The 18332-nt window shown below is 37.8% G+C and overlaps 1 protein-coding gene across 3 annotated transcripts in view; it reads right to left on the reverse strand.

The window, feature by feature from the left end:
- LOC121853295 (epidermal growth factor receptor kinase substrate 8-like) overlaps positions 1–16629 on the reverse strand; it is a gene marked incomplete at its 5' end in the record, with an annotated part of 58584 nt that extends 41955 nt beyond the window's left edge. For 2 of the 3 annotated variants that reach the window (XM_042347321.1, XM_042347319.1), the window contains 6 exon segments: positions 3359–3533; positions 6917–7072; positions 8184–8395; positions 8860–8942; positions 13466–13519; positions 16544–16629. In XM_042347321.1, coding sequence (XP_042203255.1) covers positions 3359–3533; positions 6917–7072; positions 8184–8395; positions 8860–8942; positions 13466–13519; positions 16544–16608 — 745 coding nt within the window. 3 annotated transcript variants of the gene reach the window in all.
- Between the last annotated feature and the right edge of the window lie 1703 nt (positions 16630–18332).

Consider the following 18332-nt stretch of genomic DNA (forward strand, 5'->3'; position numbering starts at 1 on the left):
GCTTACCAAAAATGTTTATAATACACCCAATGTCTACAGTATATAAATTATGTACACTTACCACCACGTTATATACACATTCGTTTTTTCCCCAACTATGATAAATACACAATACACCCCGTTAGTACAGTACTCCTCGCTAGTAGTACAGTACACCCCGACCACAACCCCCCACTTCTAACACATCTCTCTCTCTCTCTCTCAGGATAATCAACATAACAGGATTCTTTAACAGGAATTCACCGGCAGGAAATAAAAGACATTACACGGAGATTAGCTGATAACGGCAAGTACACTTAAAAGATTCTCAACCTAACCTAACCAAATCTAACAACTAAATCTAACCAAATCTAACTTGACCTTTCCCAATATGACTTAACCTTTTCAAAGATAACATTCTAATCTAACTTTAAGCTAAATTAACCTAACCACATCTAGTTTAATGTAACCTAAGCAATTTTAACCTAACAATCCTTAACCTAACCTAACTCATCTATCCAAGAGTAACATGCGAACTTAAGATAACCTAATCTATCCTTTAATAACAGCCTAAACTAACCTATTCCATTAACCCACCCTAACCACACCCACCTATCCTAACCTATCCACACCTAAACCAACATACCAACGTAACTCAAAAACCTAACCTAACCATAAACTAGCATTGCATTTATCACTATTTTGCCTTCTAACTATTAAACCATTAACTACAAAGACATGAAGAACGACAGCTGGTTATAAACGAGAAAGATTGAAATAAATAAAATAAATACTCGATCACAATATATCAGTACAAAGTGGACGTTTCTTATATGGCCATAAATCAAAGTAATGGCAGGGAGGTGTTGTGTTGTTGACCGACTATATTGTGACCCATATAAACACTCCTCCTCCTCTTCCTCCTCCTACTACTTGTACACCTACGCTAGTTCCCACATTATTAAAGATCCTCATGTGACTAAATTTTTCTGAACTGGAGGGAAGAAAAACGTATCTAAGTAGTAAACTATTAATATATACTTTCAATGGTGTTATTCTGAGTGCCATATTAGCAGGGAGATACACTATTTCTATACTTTGTGAATCGATCTTTGTGTCGTAGTTTAAGCGAGTCGAGGAAATTATAAGATACTTTGTGAATCAATCTTTGTGTTGTGGTTTAAGTGAGTCAGCGAGGTGCATTCTTTTAATTTATCTCTACTGCACTTAAAGGGAAACACAGTATATTATAAATGAACTCTGTAAAGCCTCAATCTTTCTGTCATAAGTTAAGCGAGTCGGCTATGTGGCTTCTCACACGTTTTAGCTCGTGGGAAAAAAATAATAAACGAATAAAATATCGAGCCTGTCGAGCCCTGGTTGAGCAGAGCGACCCACATCAACCATCGCCCTCCAGGGAACTAGGCTACTCCACCGTCTCTTCAAGTTCAATTATCTACAATCAATTCAATTTCTGGCGGTGTGACATAACAACTTACTTCAGGGAATGGATCGAAATTATTATATTGTTCGTCACTGCCGTTCTCAGTCAAACATGTAAAGTGAAACCTTTATTTAATGGGCTATAGAGAGACGAAAGTCTGCTGAATCGAGGGTACGTTAGATGTGAAACCTCCATCTAACGAACAATATAGATAGGAAAGTCCATTATATCGAGGCCCATTAGATGTAAAAACCCCATCTAACGAACAATATGGAGATGAAAGTCCATTATATCAAGGATCCGTTAAATCAGAAAACCCCATCTAACGAACAATACAGAGATGAAAGTCCACTATATACAGGCTTCACTATATCCTCTTACTACGACTTACTATAAACATCAAAGGAACATTATCTACTATAATTCACAGGAGTGAGAGCCATCCTGTACCAAAAACAAAATCACAAATAACACGAGAATTCCTCACATTGTATACGAGTCGAGAAAATTGTTGCGGTGGTGTTAAGAATTACCCAACAAGACTCGCAAGATGATGAAGGAGGTGTAGGTGAGTTAGATGTCCCCTGCAGCACCACTACAGAGTTCATGTGACCACAACTGACCTGGTAAGTTGGTCTACGATACACACACAGACACAAACACAAACAAACAAACATACATACAAAGAAACACAACACAAAAACATACAAACAAACACAGAGAAACACAAACACACTGAGAAACAAACACACACAAACATAAACACATATGTACAAAAACACAAACACACACATACATACATACAAACACAAACCACAAAATGCCTAAAATCCCTACCAAACTGACCTTTATCTCCCCCCCCCGCCCCCATAAACTACTACCAATCCTGACCCCACATAAACACACTTTCCCTGGTGATTAGAGGCAATTCGCTCTCAAACGCTAAGAGGCGGTGGGAATTAACTACCCAATCACCTTGATGTAATCAGAAACAAAAGGTCAGCGATGTCTTAACGTCTACGTGTATGGGATAATGTATGATGTTATTTAACCCTTTGATGATGATGATTTAGCCCTTTAATGATGATGATGATTTAACCCTTTGATGATGATGATTTAACCCTTTAATGATGATGATGATGATTTAACCCTTTAATAATGATGGTTTAACCCTTTTATAATGATTTAAGCCTTTGATGATGATGGTTCAACATATAATGCCCAGTTCCCACTCTGTAACACTGGGCTGTTAATAGGAACGGCATCCAGCCATAAACTGAAGAAACTCGCTGAAAGTACACACATACACTACTTTGGCAAATGACCAACTCCGGGAATATGTTTAAGCAGTGTGCAGTGCCTTGAATCAGTTAATAATAATAAAAATAATAATAATACAATAATAATAATAATAATAATACAATAATAATAGAGTAATAATAATAATAACAATAAAAGAATAATATAACTCAAATCCAATGTCACCAGTTTTCAATACAGTTCAGTATAGCTCTCATAGTGACCACCAAAATTTACATCACACCAAATCATCAAATACCTCAATTCTCAACGTCACACTTCACACCACTTACAGAATTACGCTTGAGAGTACCGCAACGACTTCTTTGAAATCTTCACGGCATTATAAAATCATCGATGTTCCTGTAACACATTCGCTAAAACAACAATACAAAACAGAAGAGAATCTACGAACCTCTGTGAGTGGTTGGGGGTGTCTGTCGCTTATACTTTTGACTGTTATTGATATACAGAAAAGGATAATCAGACTCATGACTTTAATTATTGTTATCTTATAGAAAATGAGTCTTTTAAAACATGTTGTATTTACTCAAGATGGAGGTCCATTGAATGTGAAGAGGGTAGGAGCCTATTATTCATGGATTCCCTTCTGAAACATTACAGTGGAATACTTACAAAAGTCGCCACGGTAGCCATTTGCCAGCGGGGGTTCTGGCGCGGGTTCCTGGGGCGGAGGGGGAATGTGCTCGCCCCGCCCAGCTCTGGCCGCCCGACCCCGCCCAGGAACGCCCTTCCCGGACATAAAAAGTTTCACGTCCTCCACTACATCTTTGGCACTAATTCGTAGACACTGAAAGAAAGAGGAAACGGATGAACTATTTTAATCTTTCATTTTTAAGAATTTCTATATCATGTTATATCATATTCTGTGTACTTTTACCCCATCTAACTTTATATGTCTATTAATTTCCCTCTCATGTTGCTCATTTATGGCTTTTCGTGTTTTCTATCAATTGGCAGTCGTTCGTGTATCTCAACTGTACCCATTAATAGTTCTGTTATTATCCTCACAACCCTAATTATATAACCAAAGTATCTCATTTTCCTTATCTATAAAGTTGGGCAAAGTTGAGTGAAGGAGGGCCAAGGGATAAACAGAAACTAGGATGAAAGAATGAAATTAAAAACTGGATCCCTAGAAAGATACAAAATCAATTTTGATAAGTAAAAACAGCCCAAAAGATTTTCGGGTGGAAGACTGTGGTCGCTAACCCTTGGATATGAGGACGGTACTCTGATTGATTGATTGATGTACAGTACTTCAGAGACCATCTAGAATTACAGGACTCCAAGTAAGGAAGAATCAGATCAGAAATAGACTGCCGAACTATAAAATCACTGTACAAATAAAACTAGTTTCTTCATTACAAGGTTCACTGTCTTCTCACAATGACCCAAGAACTTCTCACATCTAGATTCAGTTTGGATATTGTCTTCAGTAAGTTTGTAAAGTGTGGTATAATTTTCTCACTGTTGTCAAGACCAAGGAGCGTTCTCTTGCATTCCTCAATACTGAATCTCGGCAAATATTCCCACGACCTTGTTTTGAAGTTTACTCGGGTCATTCTGTTCGACTTTACACTTTATTACATTTGATTTCCCTCAATAACTTAACATCATTGGCAAATACCTGTGCTTGTATTTATATGGATGAGCGGTCAGCCAATCACATCTAACCCACACAAGGAGCTGAATAAAATAAACTGACATCAACCAAATATAAAAAATGGCATACCTGTAGTGAAAGAGTTAACATATATCATAAATTAACCCAATGACCCTGTAATTACTGCACCGATGATTATAATATTTGAATACACGAATCACAAAAATTACAAATCTCCACCAATCAGGGAATTTATCTTCATCCATCGTCATTTTATAACAAGTTACGGAAATCAGCTTCTTAAAGGTCATTGCAGTACACACCACTTTTATAGACTCGGGAACAACACCGTATCAGAGCCGCGATATCCAGTAACCTTGAGATTAGACGCCGCTGATACACTCATCTAGGGTCTCTTAAATGACTTAGTGATGTAATGAATTGCCTATCATACACTGTAAACCTGTATACTTAGATAATATATTGAAGTGGTTGTCTTAGAATATTTAGTAGTTAATTTGTCTCCCATACCCAAAGCCTTAAATGAAATCCTGCTGCCACAACTCTTACCACTTCAAACGTTAACTCTAACCTAACCAAACCTATTCTAATTCTTCACACTTCAAACTTTAACTCTAGCCTAACCTAACCAACCCTCATCCCTTGTTTAAGTTCCTCCATTTCTGTACAGGCAAGTGCAGTAACCCTTCAACATCATGGTGACTGTCTGAGAATATATATTGCTTGTCTTAAAATCTTAAATATTACCAAGTATCAGTCATAATTCATAAATAAGGTTTCAATACACTGATAAACTAATCCCTGGACTTAGTGGTGGAATCCTTCGTACCAAGGTCAATTAAAACCCAGTTACATTTGCCTTAAGTTACTGCTACAGGAGGACTGAAGAACTACTGCAGAAGGACCGATGAATTACTGCAGGAGGACCAATGAAACCCTCAGTTGCCTTCCCCTATGCTGCTGGTAAGTGATAACAGATATAATAGTTCGATAAAAGCTTCAAGTTTTCAAGCCTTAGAACGTGGAGTGTAGTTCCTAGAAGGGATGAGGCTCCAGAGATAAAGATAAGATAGATAACCTGTTCTTTCACTCACGAGCTGATAAATAAGCTAAGATTATCCTCATGTTGTTAATTGTAATTGCAAGAGATAATATGAAACAACGGACGAAGAATTTTGACAACGCTACCGAGATAACAGGAGTCGCAGTTTTGTTTTTAAATTCATTGGGCCTTTTGGAGAGAGTGAAAAAGAGCTCAAAGTTGTATACAATGTCCGATAACTGAAGGACTGAGATATTCATCATTTCCTGTGACTCCATCTATGCTCTACAGATGGATACACACATGAAAGAATCACTCGGGGAATAAGATACTGTACATACCTCAAACATGTGAGCAAAATGTTGAGACACAGAACCAATGGAAAAGGTTTGAGTTGTCATAGGTGAATATGCAATAGTCTGCAGTATTTCATACATTATTACTGTACACAGATCAACTTTTAACAGATCTCTAAGGTTTTATATGTACTAATATCAGTAAGAAGCAGTCAACACATAAGTGGATTTTCCTAAATTTGTTTATCTAGTACAGTACAACAACATCTACATCTCCCTTAGTTGGTAGCCATAAAAATATTATATTAACACTTTCTAGAGATATATGGCCACACACTTGAACACTTTATCCTAGACTGAGAAAATAGATCGTTTCAGGGACAGTTGTAAGCACAGGGGCACAACACCTGGTCTCTGATGGCAAGATAGGTGATATATTAACACTATCCACATTTAGCACCTACTGTAGTAGCTATGTCAACTCCTATGTACAGAACTAAATAAACAATATACAGAAAGTACTCTAACATCAACACCACAATATCCTGACCACTGGAGTCTGTCAAACACACACTTGTGACCTGTACTTTAATCCTGTTGTGCTACTGTTCACCGAATGAATATGGGGCACACAGTAAACTAGCTGCTGTCTGACGTAAAAATCAAAATGCAGTTCATAATCACAGGGCTCAAGTTAACCATTTTTACACACACACACACACACACACACCTATTAAATTCACAATACCCCAAGAACAAAAGAATCAAATTGAATGACTTGTATATACTTTCCCAAATTCATTCCAGAGATTTTTCCTAATATTCAATATGATCTCTCACTCCTCTACCACTTTATATGCGAGGTGAATCAAGAGGGGGCCAGAAACCACGAGGTAGGTGTAAGACAAGTATGAACAGTGACATTAAAATGGGATTACCTGAAGATTATACCCCCTCCCCCCCAGTTTATTTCACCTGATGATTAAACACCATAACAATACCTGGGGGAAAGAGTTAGGTTAGGTTAGTTAATCTTAAGGTGAAATTGGGGGGTGTAATCTTCAGGTGATGATTTTGTGTTGGACAATATGACAACGGATGAAGGATTTTGATGAACTGAGACAGCAGGAGTCGTGGCGTTCATTTTGGAATTCATAAGACCTCTCCATAATGATACTTGTGTGGGTGTGTGTGCGCGCGAATATTACCTGGAATATGTGCATTTCCGTCGGGTTCTGGTAATTCCTCTTTGGGTCCTCCGCTACGACAAATATGAAGATGTTATTGTACAATTCTTTTGGGTCTTCACTTGTGAATGCTGTAGGCTCCCTTATCAGTTCCATGGGAAACTTCTCCACGACGTCCTGTTGACAAAAAATTACACATTAATCAAATACCGACATTCGAGCCTGAGCATTTCGCTATCAAAATAAAGATTAATTTACAAAAAACAATGAATCACATCTCTGGGAACTTTATTATTTAACTGTACAATATGTTTTTAAATATTGAATCAAAAATTCTAAAAATATTAGTTTCTTCGATGCATTATCAGAGGTGTCCAGTCTTTGCAAGCCTATCAAAATATATCACGTTAGAACTATGAAAAACACGTCTAATTGGATCTATTAAATATCAAATCTCCCCAACAGTTTATTAGTGATAATACACAATACAATTTAGGGAGAAAAGATATAGAAAAGAGATTAGTACTTGAATTAGATTACATAACTAGTATACTGTATTTTAAACAGCATAACCCCTTGAGTACGATGATGTCCTTTAAGTACATTGACACTAGTACTAACCCCTTGAGTACGATGATTCTAAGGTCCTCGTAATCAAGGAGTTAAGACCTATGTACTCAAGGCGTTAATACTCGAGGGGTTAATGCCACCATACTCATTGGGTTAACGCCATCGTACTCAAAGGATTAAGAGAAGAGTGTAACTGTACTTAGTGTAATCAATGAGTAGAGTTACAGTTCTGTATTAAAACAAGAAATGCCAGTACAGTTATGGCTACATGATAACTACAGTATACATGCAATAGATTTCAAGGACATACTCACTGTAGTACTTCTATAACTGTACCAACACTGAATCTTTCTCTTCACACTGACACACCACCAGTTTATAGGTTAAAGCTATTACATACACTATACACTACACTATATATTTCATACACTATACAATACAGTACAATGGTGTGTATTAATCTGGGTTGTTACTCTTTATTATCAGCTCTCACAAACTCTTTCCCGCTATCGTACTGACGGACAAGAATTAAGCAGCGCTGATTCTCTCTCTCTATTTATCTTTCGCTCTCACTAACTCTCTCACTCTCTTTTCATTTTTACTTTTTTAACTCTGTTTTGCTATTTTACTTTATCCTTTTTTCACACTTATTGCTTTACTAGCCTAATAAAAGTACAGTACAATAAATCCTATTAAAATCAGAGTAATGTCACCTTACCCCATTTTCATGAGACTGTATATAGACCCATTTTTTGTCTAGTCTGAGCAACATCTTCTGTGTCCATATGCCCGAGGTCTTCTCCATGTGTAAGAGGCGGCGCATCCCGTCGGCCGGGTACACCAGGTCACTCTCGGGCGACACTCTGAAGGTGGCCAAGTGTTCCAGCACGTACGTCGGCCCATCTTCTGTGCTGACGACCGACCCATTGTCTGTGTGTAAAGCTTTTCATTTAGTCAAATTATTTTTAAAGGTGAAAATTAGTTAATTTCTATGTTGTAAAATCATCTAGTACTGTACAGGGGTATATGATCCTCCGACTTATTATTTTGAGTTAGGATTCATCTTGTGTAATAATAATAATAAATAATAATAGCAGCAATAATAATAGTAGTAGTAATAATAATAATAATAATAATTCAGAAAAATTGCCATACAAATTTACAGTTGTACAGTATAGGCACATTTTGTAAACTATGCAGGTAAACAGCTAATCATGTCTCCTAACTATGGGTGGAGGGGTGACAAGGTGAAGGGGCAAAAAAGTGGGAAGGGGTGACAAGAGAGGATAAACCATGACAAAATCAATCCCACCTCGGGATTGATGTGTCTAGCAGGAGAGGGAGAAGACCTACCTGAGGGGGACCACCTAGAGAGAGAAAGAGAGACACCTCACCTGAAGAGTAGCCATTGCTGGCGGTAGAGTGCCCCCGAGGGTCACTTCTGTACGGCGACATCCGATCTCTGTCGTACGCCGAACTGCAAGTCAATAAGTTAGCATTAGTTACCAAAAGTAAACAAAGTAACACATACTCTCCTCGTAACTCAATAAGGACTGAAAATCAATGCGAAAGGATGAAGTAAATTTTTCATAATTTAAAACATTGGAAGGTTACCATTGCATCATTCATTAACCTTTGCCAAAAATATGCTGATTTTGTATTTTATTTTTTTTGCAATTCTCGTTACTTGTTGCTGTAGACCATTATCAGTATTACAATATTAGACTGTACATACCTGTTGATTAATATACCTGTATCATATAAGAGTGTTTGTCAGGTATAATTCAATTGACAAAAAACATGAAGCATTAATGCCAATTTACGATAAATCGCTGTTGAAAAGACGCAATTACGGTTCATTCAAACACAAACACACACACACAATAAAATAATATTACTTCACACTCTCACACACACACTGACTGACACACAATAAAATAATATCAAGTCACACACACACACAATAAAATAATATCAAGTCACACACACACAATAAAATAATATCAAGTCTCACACACACACACACACACACACCCACCCACACACACACGCGCGCACACGCGCGCACGCGCACACACACACACACACACACCTGAGGTTCAACTTTTTTACACCGCAGTAAATGATATATACAGAATAAGATAATAACGGTGTGAAAGTTGCAGGCCAATCAACTCTGGCTGCAACGTTACCTTGACTCCTCGAACGATTACTCCAACCTAACCCAGCCCAGCCCTAACCCTACCTTGGAGAACCTGGCATAACATTACCTTGCATAAAATCATACTGTACAGCTAGAATAACACTGGCCTAAATAACATTACCTAGCATAATATTACACTGGTTTGAATAACACTAAACATGATATAAAGTTACCAGTTTATTTCCCAGTTAGTCAGTAGAGATATATAAGCCATCACATAAAACTGCAGTTAACAGTTAGTCGTGTAAGAAGAAATAATATGTGGAAATTTACTAATATCAGTGAGAAACCTTTACTAACCTGTGGACACTACCATGATGGGGCAAATTCAACCATTAAACCCCCCCTCCCCCCAGGACGCTACCATGATAGGACCAATTTAATTATTACCCCAGGACGCAAACACGATGGGATAAATTTTACCATCCCCCCAGGACGCTACCATGATGGGATAAATTTACCCCCAGGCCGCTACCATGATGGGGCAAATATAACCATGAAATTATTTGAGAGCTGCTTACGACAACGATATCATGTTTCAGTTGATGAGTCACTGTCACAATCTCTTTTCAGTATATCATGTTATCATTATACGTTCAGTTTATTAGGTTATCATCACTTCCAGAAGACTATTATCATGTTACGGTCATTTTCTTGATCACTTTCAGAATACTGCATCATGTTAGTTAGTCACTTTCTTATTATATCATGTTAGTGCTTTCTGATCACTGTAGCATGATAGTGACACTTTCTTATACATAATGTTATCACTCACTGCCGTTTTAGATAATCACTTTCAGTATATCATGGTATTGCCTATTATCACTTTCAATATATCACGTTCTTATTACGTCCACTGTTTTATCACTTTCACTATTTTTTTTTCTTTTATTATATATTTGTATTGGTATTTTCACCATTATTATCACGTTCACTATATCATGTCACTTTTAACGAGACATTAATAATTTTCCGTATATCACAAGTCATTATTTTCACATTAAAACCAAAAATTAATAATAAAAGTGAAATCAAAAGTAAATAATAAAAATAATAAATATATAAATAAATTCCTCTAAAAAAAATATAGAAAAATCATGTATGAAATTCCAGTCTGTGTATGTGTCGTAATCAAGTACACACACACGTACACGTACACACACACACATACACACAAAAGGTTAAACTGATTTCAAAACAAAAATAAACAACTGAAAGGCTAATTGGCATCTCTTCACTTTAATTACCAACCAATCCAATTTTTCCTCCAATTTTAATACTCGATTATTTTTAATGAAATTTATAAAGACATTTTTTTTCGATCAATTTTCTGGCAACATTGATCAATTAATTGCAGATTTGGCAACAACTAACAGTGGGTTATTGCAACACGGATATATAAATTGATGTTGAACAAGACACTAATTCCATATTGCATAATCGTTTTCTTAAGGGATTATGGAGAAAATTACTCTCCCCCCCCCTTCCCCCACCCTTTCTCCCTCCCTTACCTCTCCTCTCTTTCTCCCCCTCCCTCACCCCCCCCCTCTCCCTCCCTCCTGGACATTTCCTAATACCTGGTATCAAATTCAGGGTGGAAAATATCGCTCATATGTTGGTATTATAACCTATATATAGTGACACCTCCATATAACGGATTTCATATAATCCGTTACACTGAGGTTTCATATCCAACGGACCCTTGATATAACGGACTTTCATCTCTATATAATCCGTTACAAGGGGGTTTCATATCTAACGAACCCTTGATATAACGGACTATCAGCTCTATATCGTCCGTTATATAGAGGGTTCACTACACACTCTCTACTCTAACCAGTTTCTAAACACATCTCCCGTTATGGTTCCCGGCTAACACACTGTACTGGTGTGTGTAAATGACCTACGTATTAATGCAGAAGGAGGAAGAGAATTAGGAGGAGGAAGGAGAGGTGGAAGAGAAGAGGAAAAAGAGGTGGAAGAGAGGAGAAGGGGGAAGAAGAGAGGAGGGGAGAAGAAGAGGGAAAGGTGACGCTGGGACCAGACAAAACCGATCGGGTCACTGAACATCTAGGTAGGTAGGTAGGATAGATATAAATAGGGGGGACCTAACCTAACCACATTTTCTCTAGGGTTCTGTTCCGGGGATTGGCTGGGTCTTACGGCGTGAAGAGTGACCATAGAGTGACAAGGGGGGGTCTCTCTCTCTCTCTCTCTCTCTCTCTCTCTCTCTCTCTCTCTCTCTCGTTATTAGTGCGTTACAGCCAGCGACCCAAGACCTTACTTTATTAACACACGACCTTAAGACTGACTGGGACCTCTATAAGACTCACTGGGATCTCTATAAGACTGACTGGGACCTCTATAAGACTCACTGGGACCTCATTAAGACTGACTGGGACCCGTTTAAGACTGACTGGCACCAACACCGACATGGATTAACTGGGTTTAGGTGAGACAAGGTTTGAGGGGCCCAGTCAACCAACAGTCACCCCACGGCCTCCCCTAATTGAGCCGCGCCCTTGCAGTATCACGCCCACCAACACACACACACACACACACCTGCTTCAGCCACAACCACATCTCGCCACACAACATGCTCATACCTAGCCTAGCCTAGCCTAGCCTAGCCTAACCTAACCACTTTTTAACAGCTAAATATAGTCATGGAATTAAAGGAAAATATTACAATTATTATCAACGTTCGGTAACAATAACAATAATAATAATAATAATAATAATAATAATAATAATAATAATAATAATAATAATAATCATATAATACTTACAATAGTAACAATAAAATATACAACTCAATAACAACTTACCTTACAATCTATAGCAATTTCAATATCATAAATACAACACAAAAATTACTCAAATCATTAACAAAAAAATCTTACAAATACAAAAAACTACAAAAACACTTGACTGTATAAACAAAAACACATCTACAGTGGCAATAAATACAGTAAACTCAACAAAAACAAATTCTCACCCACATAGGATCGAAAAAAAAATATAAACGAAGTATAAACGACATGACGTAAAAGTATAGATTCCAACACTAATATGGGTATAGGACTCATGGATACGTATAGGTTGACAAAACAAAAGGCGATCGGTGAGACTAGCCAGTACTGCTGTATACGGTGAGAATAATTGCTGCAATACTTAATAGTCTAGCTTAAAATAGTCGTAGTTGTAGTTAGTGGTGGTGTTGGTAGTAGTAGTAGTAGTTAAGGGTGGTGGTAGTTGTGGTAGTAGTAGTAGTAATTGTTATAATTGGTAGTAGTAGTCGTGGTAGTAGTAGTCGTAGTAGTAATGGTTAGTTGGTAGTTGTAGTAGTAGTAATGGTTAAAGTTGGTAGTAGTAACAGTAGTAGTAGTAGTAACAGTAGTTACCTGGGGAGCAAGAGAGGGAGGCAATATCCCAGGTGCTCACGTTAACACCTCGCTTCTGAAACAATAACAATAGCCCCACCGAGTCACTATTTGCATACAGTACTCTATACCCACAAGGTAAACAAACAAACAAATAAAGTAAACAAACAAACAAACCACAAACACATATAAACAAACAAACAAAACAAATAATGTAAGCAAACAAACAATAGACACAAGGTAAACAAATAAACAAGTGGGGGCAAAGAGGGGCAGTCATGGTCACACAAACAAACAAACAAACAAACAAACACACACGACAAACTTCTTAATAAAACCAAACTGAGCTCAGGTGAGACAAGAATTAAGCTCCTACACTGAGATCAAATTAAGTTGAGCTGAGTAACCAATTACCTGACCGGGTCCTCCTCCCAGGCGTCTGAAGACATCTCATCCCGATAATAAATGCTGTGAGGGGAGAAGGTCGAGTGTTAGCTTGGAGGTCGAGTGTTAGCTTGGAGGTTGAGTGTTAGCTTTGGTCGAATGTTAGCTTGGAGGTCGAATGTTGGCTTGGAGGTTGAGTGTTGGCTTGGAGGTGGAGTGTTAGCTTTGGTCGAATGTTAGCTTGGAGGTCGAATGTTGGCTTGGAGGTGGAGTGTTAGCTTGGAGGTTGAGTGTTAGCTTGGAGGTTGAGTGTTAGCTGGGAGTGTGAGTGTTAGCTTTCAGGATAAGTGTTAGCCTAGAAGATTTGTTTAAAGGTTGAGTGTTAGCTTGGAGGTTGAGTGCTAGTTTTGAGGTTGAGTGTTAGCTTTGAGGTTGAGTGTTAGCTTGGAGGTTGAGTGTTAGCTTGGAGGTTGAGTGTTAGCTTGGAGGTTGAGTGTTAGCTTGGAGGTTGAGTGTTAGCTTGGAGGTTGAGTGTTAGCTTGGAGGTTGAGTGTTAGCTTGAGGTCGAGTGTTAGCTTCAAGAATGAGTGTGACATGCTGTACAAAATGTTAGGACATGCAGGTGTTCGGAAAATACCTGTCTAATACCTGTAAAATAACCACAATAAAAACGTATTATATAAAGTTTATTAAATAAACATACACTCATACATACACATACAACACATATACATACTAGAATAAATAATGTACACTTTTTCCCTATTTTGTATTCACCTATTTCCCATTTTCTATAGTCTTGGAAATCATAGAAAATGGAGGAATATTAAGCCATAACTCGTCTAAAATGTTACCTTAAGACAAATACACAAGAGTAAACGTAATGGAAAATAGACGATAAAAATTTACAATCTTATGGAAAAAAAATTAAGTTAGAGAAATAGTTATAGTAAATCATTAGAGAAAATAGAAAGCAGGTAAGATTATTATTGAAGAAAATGGTTAATAAGACGTGACTTAACGAAGCATCTACCTGTACGAGCCATTAATTACGAGCCATTACCTTTAACGAGCCATTAAGCTCGATAGGTAGAAAACGAAAGAGAAGAAACAAGAAAAAATGAGAAGAAGAAAGTGAGTTAAGGAGGAGATTGTGCAGGTAATGTGGTGGGAGGGAGGGAGGAAATATTCGCTACGTTGGTGAATGGAATGAATTAGCAATCTCTCTCTCGCGCACACACACACACACACACACACACACACACACACACACACACACACACACACACACACACACACGAGAAAGTAGATGATGAGTCGTCAGTTGCGTAGTAGAAAGTAAAATGTGAGTTTTTTCTGCTTTAAAGGTTAAGAGCTGTTAACTAAAGTGAGTTAACGTGGGAGTAGCGTATAGCACAGGAATGAGGGGGGGGTGATTAGGTTAAGTTAGGTTAAGGATAGATGTGTAAGGCATAAGATTAGGTTAAGTTAGGTAAAGTGAGGTTAGGTTAAGTTATGCTACACTAAGTTAGGTTAAGTTATGTTACATTAAGTTAGGTTAAGTTACGTAAAGTGAGGTTAGGTTAAGTTATGCTACACTAAGTTAGGTTAAGTTATGTTACATTAAGTAAGGTTACACTAAGTTAGGTTAAGTTATGTTACATTAAGTTAGGTTAAGTTACGTAAAGTGAGGTTAGGTTAAGTTATGCTACACTAAGTTAGGTTAAGTTATGTTACATTAAGTAAGGTTACACTAAGTTAGGTTAAGTTATGTTACATTAAGTAAGGTTACACTAAGTTAGGTTAAGTTATGTTACATTAAGTTAGGTTAGGCTTGATTACTCTAGGTTAGGTTAAGAACAGGTGTGTGAGGGACACTCGAGGTCATTAAACTGAAGGGAGGACTAAACAACAACTGATAAAAGAGGTGAAGCAACAGATGAAGAATTAAGATAGGGGAGGAATGTGTCTCACTTCTTAACCCATAATCCTTCACCAACCACGAGCATGATCCACCTCATGTGTGTAAACAATGACGTCACTCCATCCCTAACCCCTATAGTACACCACCTCATGTATGTAAACAATGACGTCACTCCATTCATCCCTAACCCCTATAGTACACCACCTCATGTATGTCAACAATGACGTCACTCCATTCATCCCTAACCCCTATAGTACACCATCTCGTGTATGTAAACAATGACGTCACTCCATTCATCCCTAACCCCTATAGTACACCATCTCGTGTATGTAAACAATGACGTCACTCCATTCATCCCTAACCTCTGTAATACACCACCTCATGTATGTCGACAATGACGTCACTCCATTCATCCCTAACCCCTATAGTACACCATCTCGTGTATGTAAACAATGACGTCACTCCATTCATCCCTAACCCCTATAGTACACCATCTCGTGTATGTAAACAATGACGTCACTCCATTCATCCCTAACCTCTGTAGTACACCACCTCATGTATGTCGACAATGACGTCACTCCATTCATCCCTAACCTCTGTAGTACACCACCTCATGTATGTCGACAATGACGTCACTCCATTCATCCCTAACCCCTATAGTACACCACCTCATGTATGTAAACAATGACGTCACTCCATTCATCCCTAACCCCTATAGTACACCACCTCATGTATGTAAACAATGACGTCACTTCACTCATCCTAAACCCTTGAGTACGATGAACTTAATTAATGTCTTGAGTACGATGTTTAACCCCTTGAGTTACGACATCGTACTGTAAGGATAAACTCCTCGTACTCAAGAGAATAAACCTCATCGTACTCAAGTGGTTAAAGTCATCGTACTCAAGGGAATTAAGTATCACAATCACTAAACTTAATCATTTTTATTATAGTGGATTAGTTAGTGGATTAGTCAGAGGATTAGTCAGAGGATTAGTGGAGGGATTACTTAGGCATTTGAGCTATCTATTTTATCTCTTATAACACCAGAAACTACTGTGTTTGTGTGTGAGTCTCATGTTATTGTTGAGGAGAGAGAGAGAGAGAGAGAGAGAGAGGAACAGAGAGAGACAGAGAGAGAGAGAGAGAGAGAGAGAGAGAGAGAGAGAGAGAGAGCCCACCTTGAAGTGCGGGAGTCGTTGTCCCAGGGGTCGTCACGGTAATAGCCGTTCCCGACACCGTTCATGACGCTGCTTCCTCACACAGCCTGTAACAACAACACCAGGTTTAACTTACAACAACAACAACAACAACAACAACAACAATATTTACAAGAAGTTTACTCACACAACAAAAACAATAATATTTACAACATCTACAACAACAAAAACACACTAACTCACACACCCTCTTACAACAACATTAAACCTCGATATAACCAACTCTTAGAGAAAAATCCTTTATATCGAGGGCCCGTCAGACATACAGACAGACAAACACATGACTAATGATCGCTAAACACCCCCAATAATATGTGTCATCATTGGTAACATTAACACATATGGTCCCACTATGTGTCCTCGTTAACAGTGACACATTAACACATATGAGCCACAGTTTCAATAGGGTGATGATAACATGTGTAGATATAAGGCCTCGTATGTTTTTGTTGTTGTTGTAATATTTTAATTGTTGTTATTGTTGTTGTTGATTGTATTTGTTATTGTTATTGATTGTATTTGTTATTGTTATTGATTGTATTTGTTATTGTTATTGATTGTATTTGTTATTGTTATTGATTGTATTTGTTATTGTTATTGATTGTATTTGTTATTGTTATTGATTGTATTTGTAATATATTTTTTTCTATAGTTCCTTTAGATGTTATTATTATTATTACTGTTGCTAGAGGTAAAAATCTTGTTATATCGAGGGTCCGTTAAATGCGAAAAACCACCATTTAACGGACTACCTAAAGATACAAGTTCGTTATATGGAGGTTTCAGTTAGTGTGTTATAGTTATTGTCCTCTCTCTCTCTCTCTCTCTCTCTCTCTCTCTCTCTCTCTCTTGTTGACTACAGTATCTCTCGTTGATTCTCTATCTCTCTGGTTATCTCTCGCGGACTATATCTAGCTATTGCTCACACAGACGGTATCTCTCTGCAGAACTCTCTCACGCTGCTGAAGTGGTTTATTAAAAATTATCAATAACTTGTAATAAACCAGTGTATTCACTCCCAGTAAATACTACTTCTTGCACTGTCACTATGTTGAAATGAACTGTAGTTTGAGCTTTTCCCCATCTAGTTATTATATGTCTTATTTGTGTCACTTATGTTACTTGTATATTATTTGTAATTCGTAACCCATTCCCCAAATATGTAACTGTATATTTTGAGCCTTCTGGCTGCCAAGCTCTTTCAATAAACCGTTAATTATTATTATTATTATTAAGTCTCTCTCGGTTTCAGAGACTAACCTAATATAACCTTACCAAACCTAATATAACCTAACCTAACCTAGTCTAACATTAACCTACACACACACACCTTGATCTCCCTCACCACCAGACATAAACACACATACATATCTGTCCTGTTATCAAAGGACGGCAGATAACACCAACTCTCAGATGATACCCACCTAACCTATACCCACATTACCCACCCACCCAGCCCACCAACCCACCCACATATCCATCTACTTCCCCCACACCCAACCCACCTAACCTAACCCAGTAGAGGAGGAGGGGAGGGGGGGGGAGTGCTCTCGAAGTGTCTTAAGGGACATACACATACATACATACATACATACATACAGACACACGACACATACACACACAATACATACATACATACAGACACACGACACATACACACACAATACATACATACATACAGACACACGACACATACACACACAATACATACATACATACATACATACATACATACATACAGTGTCCCCTG

This window comes from Homarus americanus, unplaced genomic scaffold, assembly GCF_018991925.1.
Source record: "Homarus americanus isolate GMGI-L3 unplaced genomic scaffold, GMGI_Hamer_2.0 scaffold30450, whole genome shotgun sequence".
In the NCBI taxonomy this organism is placed as follows: domain Eukaryota; kingdom Metazoa; phylum Arthropoda; class Malacostraca; order Decapoda; family Nephropidae; genus Homarus; species Homarus americanus.